The sequence below is a fragment of the Barbus barbus genome, assembly GCF_936440315.1.
Source record: "Barbus barbus genome assembly, chromosome: 48".
Classification (NCBI taxonomy): domain Eukaryota; kingdom Metazoa; phylum Chordata; class Actinopteri; order Cypriniformes; family Cyprinidae; genus Barbus; species Barbus barbus.
Window position 1 is genome coordinate 22,652,929 of NC_136726.1, and position 13,971 is coordinate 22,666,899.

Below are 13,971 nucleotides of genomic sequence, written 5' to 3' on the forward strand. Positions count from 1 at the left end.
GTTTCATTCAAACTCTTTGAGATAGTTTTATTTTATTTTATGCAATGGTTTAATCATTTAAAAATATTAAGTATGAATTTATTGTGAAATAAAATAATAAATATCAGAATTATTAGAATATAAAATATGAATTATTATACACGTATTTATTTATTTATTTGTTTGGGATTTTCGTATTTCGTTATTACACACAAATCAAAACGACAAATGTCTGCAAAAATGAATTTGATGTAAAATTATGTATTTGATTATTATTAGTAGTAGTATATGACAAACATTTTTTAAATATTATATGTTGTATGTATTTATTCATGTATTTATTGTATTTATCTTATTAATCACATGCAAACAGAGGTAAAGCTGTTCCTCGTGATCATGTTTAATCATTCTAATAAATAAAATCAAGTCTAAAAATTAATTAATATTTAGTGGGTTAAATGCAGACATGTATAAATATTCTGTATTTTATTTTTATTTATACTGGATATATTTTAAATGGCTATAATAATAATCATAATAAAATCATTACTATATAATTTTGTATGATTTATTTTACACATCATGTGAGTAAACAGAAATCGATGAACTGTTTTTGGTTGGATTCGCGCTGTGTTTGATTGGTTTTCCTGCCGACCATGTGACTGACGATCATGTGATAATCAGCTGATGTTTTTACATCCGAACAACCGCTTTAGCCTCGTCTCTTTACTCGTGTGTGATTTGAGTGCGCGGAGCAGCGGTGAAGCTCAGTAAAGGCCCGTCAGTGCTGTGCTGTGTGAGTGAGAGTGAGGAGCATCTCTGACAGCAGAGCTACATGCACGCGCTCCAGCACACATCTCTGACAGCAGAGCTACATGCACGCGCTCCAGCACGCATCTCTGACAGCAGAGCTACATGCACGCGCTCCAGCACGCACCTCTGACAGCAGAGCTACATGCACGCGCTCCAGCACGCATCTCTGACAGCAGAGCTACATGCACGCGCTCCAGCACGCATCTCTGACAGCAGAGCTACATGCACGCGCTCCAGCACGCATCTCTGACAGCAGAGCTACATGCACGCGCTCCAGCACGCATCTCTGACAGCAGAGCTACATGCACGCGCTCCAGCACGCACCTCTGACAGCAGAGCTACATGCACGCGCTCCAGCACACCTGCACTGAGTGAGGCACTCTTCTCATACTGACATGCTGGAATGCATGCTTATCCTTAAGATTAAGTTCTGTGCATGTAATATTTAATGTGTTTATTACATGTATGTATAGCCTTGTACGTGTAATATATAAATTATTAAAAACAATAAATATGTTAAGTTATTGAAAGCAATAAATTATTAAAAATATTGTTGCAATTAAATATTTTAGTGCTGTGTCAGTACTTTATATTGTATAAATGTATTTTAATAAAATTTAAATATTTTAGTGCTGTATAATATTAGTGATAGTTATTTAATGTAATTGTATTTATTATATAAAACAATGCAGCAATTATATATAAAATACTGCTGTATACGTTTACATTATTATTATTATGTTAAGTATCAAAAAGTAAACAAATAATTTTTAAATCGTTTATTATTATTTATTGTATAATAATATGATATTTATTTATTATGAATAATTATACATTAAATATTTATTTAAAATGTGAACATTATTATTATTTTTCATAACTAAATACATGCCTGTGTGTGTATTTATATATACATAATAAATATACACAGTACACACACACATATATTATGTAAACGCACTATTATATTAATCGTAAATAAATATAAATATTTCTATTTTTATTGTAATACAAAATAAAAAGAAACATCACTGGGAATAATAACAGAAATTATTAATATGGCTTCATCTATAAATACTTATTTCTTTTACTTTTGATTTATATGGTGAGATGTGACCTGGACATGTTCATCATGACATTCAGCCGATATAAAAATGAGATTTGAGTCTGTTTACACAAAATACTGTGGTGGTATTATGGTACAGTGATTGTAATACCATGGTATGTTGATTATATATGATGTTACTGAATGATGGTGTTTATCTCTAGTACTCTTCAAATAATACCATGATGCTACTAATTGTCTTAATGTAATAGTGTGTGTGTGTTTTAGCGTCGGGTCTGTCCGTGGTTTTGTTCTGCGTGACGCAGGACGAGCTGTTGAACCGGCTGATGGTTTTTGGCACGGTCGACTCACTCTGTCATCTGAACGCCTGGGGACGCTGCCCTACAGGTATATAATCACACAAATTATATCCAGTAACTCTAATATTGTTTATGCAAACTCAGAGAATGAGGCATTAAGGCACTCAAAGCCATTTATTGTGGTGTTTTAATGGTTTAAAGGTGTATAACACCCTAAAACATTATGGTAAACGCAACTTTTTTCATTGCTGAAGCAAAAACTGGCTGCATTGTGTTTGAAATGACTCTATATGAGAGATATTTGCTCTGATTTGATTTCAGGCCGGCCTGAAGAACCACCAGCTGGATACGGTTGGTTTCTTTCTGAAGAGTAAGGAGAACATCCTGAGCCCCGAGTCTGGGTTTGTTCTGTCCGATCAGACGCCGGCCGTCTGAGGAGTAAGACAGTGCTTTAATGAGATCCTCTGATCACTAACGACCTTCTCCAGCCGCGGCTCAATTAAATGTTCTTAAGAAGTCTGATCTTCTGGGTCCTTAAAGGGCAGAAGAAACTGCATAAATGTGAGGCTGGAGAGCGTCGTTAATGTGCTTCTATTTGAGCTCATGACCTCATTGGTCATTTTTTATTATAATAAATTGACTATTATATGTGTATATAAACATTATACTTAATTTATTAATTGATGATATTTTAAAAATATTATTTAAAATATGTATGCATAGTCATGTCTACACACACACAAAAATATGTACAATATACATAATTTTACTTTATTATAATTAATTGACTATAGTTTTTAAAAAAGATTTATGTAGGGCTGATAAATGTCAAATTGTATTTCTTTCAAGTTTAAAGACATTTTTTGCTCCAATGTGAAAGTTGTAAAAACCAGACGGTTAATTGTGGTTTTAAACTATTCTTTAAGGTCAGAACATGACAAACACTTCATTTTTGAATTCTTTACACTTTTCCAGTCATTTTTCCTTAACAAAATAAATATCTTTTCTTAGTTCTGCATGTTCTAATGAGCAATATTGTTTCAAATCAAGAAACAGGTTTGTGTTGTCTGACAATATTAATATGACATTTTTGGTCTCTTAGAAATACACATTTGATAGTAGCTTGAGTTAGGATGCAGATGTAGATTTATGTTCATTATCAAAAAAAAAAAAATTGTAGCAACCTCAATTTTTATATGGTGAAATGTAATTATTCTGACTGTTTGAGGGTTTTTTTTAACCATTGGTCTTCCATAGTAGCATACATTTAGATCATGATAATGATCACAGTTAAAACCACAAATATAGCACCTCAGTACCATGCTAAAAATATAATATGGCCTCTAGGTATTTGTATGAAAAACAGTAGTCTAAATACATTTAGTATAAATGCCATAGCTTAATCACAAAAAATACTGTAATTATATTCCATTACTCCTCCTTCAGTACATTTAATACATGTCTACATTAACAATATAATAAAATTCGACATGAGTACCCACATTTCTGACACAATACCATGGTGCAGTTAGTGGTACTACAGTAAATCCATGGTTAATGATGGCGATTTGTAGATTAGAAAGTCTTCTGACTGTGTCGTTGCACACAGTGTTTCTGCTGTTTGTCAGCGCTGCTTCATCTGGCTGTAAACAGAGTTATTTGTGTTCCTCGCTGAACTCAAGCGCTTCACACTGGATCTCACAGCGCTGTTCAGTGTCGCGTGATCGAGACTCATCAGCGAGTGAACACATCTGGGGCAGTGTCGTGCCCAATTCTGCACCCTGCCAGATTATGCATCCCCTAGTATTGGTAGTTTAGGAGTAGGTGTGGGGTTAGGATTAGGCAATCAGTGATTTCAACAAGGGGGTGCATAATCTGGCAGGGGTGCAGAAATCGGCACCGGATTCACAGAAATCTTCGGTAACACTTTAGAATACTGTTTCTTACTTACTGCATAACTAATAAGGAATTACTGAAGAACTAACAGGTAATGATTCATTAACACTTAGCGCACTACTGTTAACTACTAAGGAAGATGTGTTAACTAATCAGTATGTAATACAATTTTATGATTGTGTTAAGTAACAGTTAGCTAAACAATAACTAATGTATTCTGTCACACCTCCTGAAGAACTACTATTAATTATCTACTAGTTAAGGTTCAATAAAAATAACTATGAAATAACTACTAATGAACAGTCATACACAATTACATTGAGTTGTGACCCTTTCATATAAATGTTATTAGCAGTAGTAGCAGTATGAAAATGCAATATTAATAAATGCAATAAATTTTGGTTTTGCCTATATAGTGAATTGTTTTGAGTTTGTTTTGTAAGAAATCAGCATCCGATAGGAACCCCACCACCTCTCCAGTGCCATGCGATAACTTACCTTAGTTTTTATATTTTATATACAGTACTGTATGTGTGCCTCCTCAGCATATACCATATTACTATTAATTTAATTTCTGTATGTAAGGCAAGGACTGAGGGAGAGTGAAAATACAGGTAACCCATTAGTAATTAATAAAGGATTATTAGATAATTCCGCAAGAATTACTTAGAACCTGAAACAGTATTCTAAAGTGAAAACATAGGGAGCCCATTAGTAATTAATAAATAATTATCAAATAATTATGCAGGACTTATTTTGAACCTGCAAGAGTAGGCCTATTCTAAAGTGAAAATATAGTGAAACCTTTAGTAATTAATAAAGGAATTAATTACTTATACGGGAGCTGGGCTCAGGGAAACTGCCGTTAATAGGCATTAACACAACACAAAAACTACCTAAGACTAAAAAACAAATATGACCCAACAGCTTCATCCCAGTGTTTCAGAAAATAAATTAATTGATTAATTAACAAACTACCATTTTACAGAGTGTACTGTATCTGTAGTAAGTTGGATAGTTATGGCAAGACGGTTGAGTTGCGGTTCTTTTCCGAAGCAGATTTCCTACAGAACAAGGAAATTATTTACCATACAGGCAAAAACATGAGGGGTGAGAACCAGAAAGGCTTAAGTGACATTTCACTAACTTTACAGGAGGGCCAAAACAAAAACTTACCATAGGTTGATCTGACTTTGTGCACTTACACCCTTCTGGTTCTCACCCCTCGTTATGTACAATTATAGTAATGAGTCCTTTTGGGTGTGCAGCAAACAAAATGCATATTTAATTTCCATTATAGGCTAATAATAGTAGTAGTGGACTGTAAAAAAGTTGGTACTATAGTGTCCTTTTACTCAAGTAATTTTAAAAATTAATAGGCCTACTTATAATTTTACTGGAGTAATATTTTATTGAGTATCTGTACTTTTGCTCAAGTACTTGATTTGTGGGCCACAACCTGATTATTATAGTGACTATTTGCGTATAATTGTTCATTAGTAGTTATTTCATAGTTATTTTTATTGAACCTTAACTAGTAGATAATTAATAGTAGTTCTTCAGGAGGTGTGACAGAATACATTAGTTATTGTTTAGCTAACTGCAGTGTTAATTTTGGCAGGCATTTTTGATTTAGTCTTAGTCTTTATCTTGAGACGAAAATGCTTAATAGTCTTAGTCACATTTTAGTCATTTGAGTCTATCATAGTTTTAGTCTAGTTTTAGTCATTTGAGTCTTTCATAGTTTTAGTCTAGTTTTAGTCGACGAAAAGTCATTGCGTTTTTGTCAACTTTTAGTCAAACTGCAGTTACCAACATTTATTTTGGTAGCTATTTTATATGTAGTATTTAAACAAAAACAGTCATCAATTCTTCTCTCTTTAGACCAAATCAATTAAGCTTAGTTATGAGAAATTTGAATCAAGGATTGAATTTGGAAAAACTGGAATACATTTTCATTTTCTGGTAGAAATATAAATTAAACTCATTTTTCAGATACAGTAGGTTTACTTAACAAGTATACATTTATTTAACATCTTTTGTTGGTTAACATTTATGACAGATTAGGAATGCTGTCCATTTAAGACGGAAGGTATGCATGTAATAGCCTACTGACATACATTCAGTTTTCACCCACCTGTTTAAGCTCACTTAAACCATAACGGACTGTATTTCCGTGAGATACTCTACATGAGAGACATGTGGACTGCTGTGTGTGTATTTGAGCGCTGAGAACTGATCGCACGCTGTATGAGAACTGAAGAAGTGGAGCGCGCGCGAGAGAGAGCACTTCTATCAGCGCGTTTCCGCCTATCGCACCTTCACTGACTTTAAGTTAATCGACAATGAATTGTGACTCCCGGGAAAAACGGGACGTCTGGTCACCCACTCCCTAACCCTTCGGTTGCTGAGGCCATTGTTTTAGATCGCTATAGTTCGCGTTTTGGTAACCTATCCGTCCACTGCGGCTGCCATACTGAGACTAGATATGCAAACGCCCCTTATCCAATGATGGAGACGCACATTTTGAAAGACAAGTCAGTTAACTTAGCCTATAGGATGTATTTTGAATGTCCGGTAGTCCTCAAATAACATTTTAGTCCCGTCTCGTCTTGTTAACGAAGACGCGCATAAATTTCGTCATAGTTTTTATCATCAGATATTAGTTTTAGCTCGTCAACGTCTCGTCTTAGTCACAGAAAAAAGGTTCGTTGACGAATATTTTTCGTCGTCGTCTTAGTCAACGAAATTAACACTGGCTAACTGTTACTTAACACAATCATAAAATTGTATTACATACTGATTAGTTAACACATCTTCCTTAGTAGTTAACAGTAGTGCGCTAAGTGTTAATGAATCATTACCTGTTAGTTCTTCAGTAATTCCTTATTAGTTATGCAGTAAGTAAGAAACAGTATTCTAAAGTGTTACCAAATCTTCTTATGATAAATTCCATGAAGTTCGTAAGAATGTTCTTAAGTGCAATTCTTGAAAAATTCTCGAATATATTCTTAAAGGGGACACATGATGCTATTTTAAAGATCATTATTTTGTGTAACAGAATATGTTGACATTCTTTAATGTCCAAAAAACACATTATTTTTCAAATACTGTACATTATTGTAATTCCTCTATGCCCCGCCTCTCTCAAACTTCTACAAAGCCCCTCCTTCCGACAAGCACAGTCTGCTCTGATTGGCCAGCTGACACAGTACATTTTGATTGGCCAAACACCACAAGCACGCGTCGGAAATGTAACGCCCCTTTCCATAATCACGAGCTTAGTCTTTAGCTCGAAAGGGGAATAGAGTCACGTCACAGACAGTGATGATGCTCGTATGTATTTGTACACAAGCCGCGGTTAAGATGATTTCTGACGGGCTGTACACTCCGCTGTGATGTGACCCTGTTCCCCTCACACACACACACACACACACACGCACACAAACACACACACGACGTGTTACGCGCAAAACTCCGCATTTGAATAGTCAATAGCAAATAATTAAACTAATAACAAAACATACTTACAGTCACTGATTCAGAAGCACCAGATTGTCATAGCAAAGTCAGAATTGACCTTTTATTTTATTTTTTTTTATTTTTATTTATTTTTTTAGAAATAGCCTTGTAGTGCAGGCGTTCTTGGCAGATTTTATGACATTCATCTCATTAGTGTTTGTTGTGACCTCCTGCTCTTCATCACATTAGAAGACACACTGTCTGAGCCTGATGAATGATGCTCATGTTTAAACATGGCAAACTAATCCGAAAACTGGAGAGGATTTCATGCAGCGATGTATTGAGGAGGAATGAGTTATTCAGGAAGCTGCTAGTAATATGATTGAGATGTCGTATTAATCATTGGTAAAGATGAAGAGAGAACTGAACCAGCTGATTCAGGATAAATTAGATGTCAGAGGGAGTTTAATGCTCGTATTGGTTACATGAAGGATGTGTTATTTAGAGGACGTGCTGGGAATGACTGTGCAGCTGTAATTTAAGTGTGTATGTGTGTGTGTACTGTATATATATATGTATGTATGTACACATGCACATATAAAATGATTTAGAAATTAAGTTAATAATATTTTACATATTTAAGGGTAAGGATAGTCTGTAAATGTTGTAATTAACTCAATATAAAAACAATTGCAGTCAATGGAAAATACCAGAAAAATACAAAGTAAATTGTTTTTGAAAATTATCTTCTCACTGAGACTACATTTATTTGATCAAAAATACAGTAAAAACAGTAAAATATTATTACAATGTAAAACAGCTGTTTTCTATGTGAATATATTGTCAAATGTAATTGATTGCTTTGATCGAAGCTGAATTTTTAGAAATCATTCTAGTATGCTGATTTGATGTTCAAGAAGCATTTCTGCTTATTATCAGTGTTAATTAGTAAGATTGGGGTCAGTAAGATTTAAAAAAAGTAATAATACTTTTATTAAACAAGGGCACATTAAATTGATCAAAAGTGACAGTAAAGGCTTTTATAATGTCACAAAAGATTTCTATTTAAAATAAATTTAAAGGCTGTTTTCAACATTGATAATAATCAGAAATGTTTGTTGAGCAGTAAATCAGTATATTAGAGTGATTTCTGAAGATCATGTGACACTGAAGACTGGAGTAATGATGCTGAAAATACAGATTTGATCATGGGAATAAATTACATTTGACCAAATATTCACATAGAATTGTAATAATATTTCACGATTTTTACAGTATTTTTGATCAAATAAATGCAGCCTTGATCAGCAAAAGAGACTTCTTTGAAAAACATGTAAAAAGTCATATTTATTCCAGTCTGTTGTGTGTGTTTCAGATGTGCAGGCTCTGTGTCCAGCTCTGGATCTGCTATACATGACACACACACTGAAGCTCAGAGTCAGCAGTTCTGTGATCAGCTGCTGAGCATCACGCTAACCTTCCTCTACACGCAAACCAAAGTCCTCCTCACCAGCACACACGGTAAAGCACTCACACACACACACTGGTCTCAGTGGGTAGAGCTCTTGTTTGGTGACTCCAGGCCTCACGTTTGGTCTTGTTGCTGTAGAGCTGGACGTGAACCTGCAGGAGTGTGTGCAGATTTTAGACGGCTACATCTCTGACCTGCGCCGATACATGAAGAAGTTCCCCTGGCCGGATGGAGGCGATGCTCGGGCCTCCGTGTGTCCGAACGCTCCTGTGTCCATCACCGACACAGACCAGGAGTGGCAGTCGCTATCTGATGAGGTCAGTCAGTAAAGACACTGAACACGTGCAATGCATCATGGGCCAAATCACCTGCATCAGACGGATGTGTTTGTGTTTGACTCACAGCAGCTGCTTCAGATAAATCATTTTCCCCAAAACACTGAGAATAGAGAGAGATCTCAATATGGATTAAGAGATATCTTCCTTCCTTCCTTCTTTGTTTGTTTGTTTGTTTGTAAGTCAGAAAAAATACTGTATTTAGAATCATGTTTAAAAGTTGCCTGCTTGTTTGGAAAACCATTTCAGAGACATGTCCTTAAATCTGACTAATATATAATATATTACATGCATACACAGTTTTAAGGCAGCTTTAATCGCGTTTTTGGTAACTTCATGACTTAACTGACCACTACATTGCATGCACATAGATTATTTTGTGATTTAATATGAAAAGAGAAAAGTTTGCAGCAGAAGATCTCACGCTCTGAGCACAGTACCGTTTCCACGCTTGTTTGACTCACTCCTGACGCTGAAGTGAAGTGTGTCTGAAATGTCTCCGGTTTGATGTGATCGTAAAGACGTTCTGTGACTGAATAAATGCACTTCTTGTCAAGAGAAAAAGTGACAGAAACAGCAGTTGGGAGTGGAGTGGCCAACCCTAGCTCCACCCCTGCGTTAATTACGTTAAATACTTTCAATGCATTATACTGAAAAATGAATCGCCTGCATTAACGCGCTGATTTTGACAGCACTAAATAAAATACAATATTTATGCACATTATATACTTTATCTATCTATCTATCTATCTATCTATCTATCTATCTATCTATCTATCTATCTATCTATCTATCTATCTATCTATCTATCTATCTATCTATCCATCTATCCATCCATCCATCCATCCATCCATCCATCCATCCATCCATCCATCCATCATAAAAAACATATATATAATCAATCAGTCAATCAATATATATATATTGCATATCAATTTTACCTATGTATATATGCTCATTATATACTAATATACAGTAAATAATAAAATCAATATATAATAGGGGTGTGACGAGACACTTATCCCACGAGATGAGACGAGACGAGACACGAGACTGGGTTCATGAGAACGAGACGAAACAAGATTTTAAGACTTTTTTTTGTTTAAATCCTCAATAATTAAATATATAGGAAAAAATAGTATTTTATTCAACTGAAAAACACAAAATCCCCAAAAATTTGGTGCATTTTGAAATCAACTTGTATTTTATGAAATTAAACTTCTATTTTAATGAATTATATGCAGTAATAAACAACATGTAAACTAGAGCTGAGCACTAGAGCACGATTCTGGATCATTTGAGAATCACAATTTTTTTTTTTATTGTAAATTGCAGATCATGATTCTGGGGGGAAAAAAATAAAAATTAGAAAACTAAACAAAATAGTGTAATTTACTAGTGGTTCTGACAAAATGTTCATTGCTTAAGTCTTTTAAAAATATACATTCATTTGAACAAAATAAAATTAAAAAATCAATGAAAGGAGAGTCAGTGTCTCAGTTAATAAAGACTTGTTTCACTATTGCAATCTCCTGAATGAATGATTCAATGTCAAATACATTTTTTAAAGGGTTGTTGCCACCTCCTGGTGGAAGATGATAAGCGTTACAATACAAGTGTTAAGATACTTTCATTTTGATTGCTACTGTAGACAATAAGTGTTTATACCCAAACTATAAACTTTTATCCCAGTACTTCTGTTATTTAAATGTCTGTAACACAGAAATAATGATGTGTGGTTGAAAAGACTGTTTGTGTTGCTCTTTCTGGATTAGCAGCAGCATGAATGCAGATGTGAATGTCTTTAAGATGCTGACGATGTGAAGCAGGTGTTAGTGGAGTTGTTGGTATGAGCAGCGGGTGTTTTGTCGCCACCCATATCAGTGAATAACAGCATTCACATCAGAAGCGTGATGATGGCCGACCCTCTGATTCATTAACATGGGCAGCGACAAAACATGCTTCTCACGATCCACCGACACTCAAGATGTTAAACAGTCATAATAGACATAGCTGAATCATTGAATCAGGAATAAGACCTGAGTCTGATCTCGCGAGATCTCATCGCATTCCCTAATATATAATATAAGCAGTCAATTTATACACGGTATAAAATATATATGAATGCAAATTATAATGCATATGCACATTGTAGTTTTGTTGTGTGTGTGTGTTTCAGGAAGTTGTTCAGCAGGCTATATTGAGCAGATGGATCCCACATGTGCAGGCTGTCCTGTGCTGAATGCAGTCTGGAGGACATCAGGAAGACAGGACTGAGACGCACCTTCACCTGTCTCACTCACAGAGACCTGCAGCAGGCCAAAATATATCATATAAATATATACATGTAAATATTTTTAATATATACTGTATGTGTGTGTATTTATATATGCATAATAAATTTACACACTACACATATATTATGTAAACAAAACCTTTTATTTTGGATGCTATTAATCGTTTGACAGCACTCATTTTAATATAAAGGCATGCTGTGTGTCACCGCAGTTAAGTCGGTGTCTATCATGATAAAACCTTAATATCAAACCTATATAATGAGTTTGGACATTTTAGAGAAATGCTTAATAAATGCATTACACTGTAACTAAACCCATTCGATTTTAGCTGACTAAATTTACTGTAAAATAATTCAGATGCCTAAAATTGAATGGCATTTTAGTCAAAAGACTATGACTAACACTAAATCAAAATTTGCTGTCAAAATTAACACTGGTTGCTAGCGGGATTCGAACCCTGGTTTGAGCACCAGGCCATATTTTTAGGTGAATGAGAGGTGTGTGTGGGATCTTCTGTCCAGGGTTCTTCAGATGAGCCGGTCTGATCCCGAGAGCAAGCGACTGCTGCAGGAGATCACGCAGGAACCGGACTCGTCCTGTGCGTCTGGACTGGGTCAGATACTGGGACAGAGACACACAGAGCTCCATCCTTCTGTCCCGACTGCAGCCGGACGGTCAGTTCATCACAGCTGAACACAAGAGTGAACTACAGTCAAATATTACGTTTCTTTTCCATCTCAGTCTTCTTCTAAATGATGCAGTTTATTATGCAATAAATTATTTAATTAATTCAGATGTAACTATATGTTGCCCGCTTTACACTGTAAAAACTAACCAATTTTAAACAGTAAAGCCCGTTTTAAATTAATTCCCAACAAATGGAAAATTAATTAATAGAAATGTTTTAATTTAATACATTTTATTAAATAATAGTTAATTAAAATCTAGTTCAAAACTAGTTATTTGCATACTTTTTCTTTCTTGCATCTATTTAACCATCTGTTGCTTGTTTTACTTTATAAAGATGAAAAGTGAGAATTTTGTAAAGAGAAAAGAAGAATTTAAAAAAACTTAAAGCAGGTCAAAATTCATTTCCATCACAGAACGTTTTAAAAATTAGTTAATGAATTTGTTAAGCTTTTGTCAAAAGTTATATTTCACCTCAAAATCAAAAGCAAGCAATAATAAATTACATTATGCATATAACAACTTTATACCGTATTTTCATATATGTGACCCTGGAGCACAAAACCAGTCTTAAGTCTCTGGGGTATATTTGTAGCAATAGCCAACAATACATTGTATGGGTCAAAATTATCAATTTTTCTTTTATGCCAAAAATCATTAGGATAAAGATATACTAACTACACTAACTGCTATAGTAAGTAAAGATCATGTTCCATGAAGATATTTTGTAAATTTCCTACCGTAAATATATCAAAACTTCATTTTTGATTAGTAATATGCATTGCTAAGAGCTTCATTTGAACAACTTTAAAGGTGATTTTCTCAATATTTAGATTTTTTTTGCACCCTCAGATTCCAGATTTTCCAGAAATAATGATACCTGGTTGAAAACAACTCGTTCAAGTGTTTTTGCTATGAATAGTAGGAGAGAGACAGGTCTGTAGCTATCTTTAAGTGAAGTGTTTAATTCAATTTTAGTAATCAAAAGGCCTAATTAATTGAAATCATACACTTTAACAACAATTTATTTATTAATTTTTTTTATTGCATTTTTACAGACCTATAGACGGTGGTTGAGAGAGCTCAGTGCGCTGCAAATAGAAACAATATATATATAAAAATTCTGTTTTGAGTTTAAATTTTATGATTGAATACAAATGTTTTACCAAAAACTAAATCATATGGCCCTGCTTAATAGCTAAACACCAGTAAAATGGGCATGATAATGGTGATGGTGCTTTATTTCTTGATGAAATCTGTTGTATTTGTGCTGCAGTATCTGAGTGTCGGCACTAGATGTCTCTGATGTCAGGGAACAGCCTGTTTCTCTCATTCCCAGGGTGCAGAAGCACTTTATATCACTCTGATATCTGAAATCTGAATGAGTTTAATTACAGCTGTTATACAGAGATTGATGGTCAGGGATAAAGTGTTACTGCAGCCTATTTGAGAGACAAATCAATGATTTAAGGATTTATTTCCACCTTTGTAAAAATAGACGACCACTCAAGACCAAATGAAAGCACTTCTACTATTATATTTTGATAAATATTCAGCCAAATAGTAATCAATTATAATGTTTAAAAATATAGAGTGAGGCACATTCAGTATCCTGTTATTTTGTTTTTGTTTTGTTTTTTAAACCTCGAAATAGTTGTATATTTAA

At 34.4% G+C, this 13,971-nt stretch overlaps 1 protein-coding gene across 1 annotated transcript; it reads left to right on the top strand.

The window, feature by feature from the left end:
* Positions 1-727: 727 nt before the first annotated feature.
* spg11 (SPG11 vesicle trafficking associated, spatacsin) lies at positions 728-13,601 on the top strand (the record flags this gene model as incomplete). Its single annotated transcript, XM_079412510.1, is given in 11 exon segments — positions 728-1,163; positions 2,126-2,237; positions 2,239-2,245; positions 2,479-2,590; positions 8,891-8,917; positions 8,920-9,036; positions 9,125-9,303; positions 11,501-11,556; positions 11,558-11,647; positions 12,189-12,292; positions 13,582-13,601. Coding segments are annotated over 11 exon segments (933 nt in total). The 5' UTR covers positions 728-1,054.
* Positions 13,602-13,971: the final 370 nt, after the last annotated feature.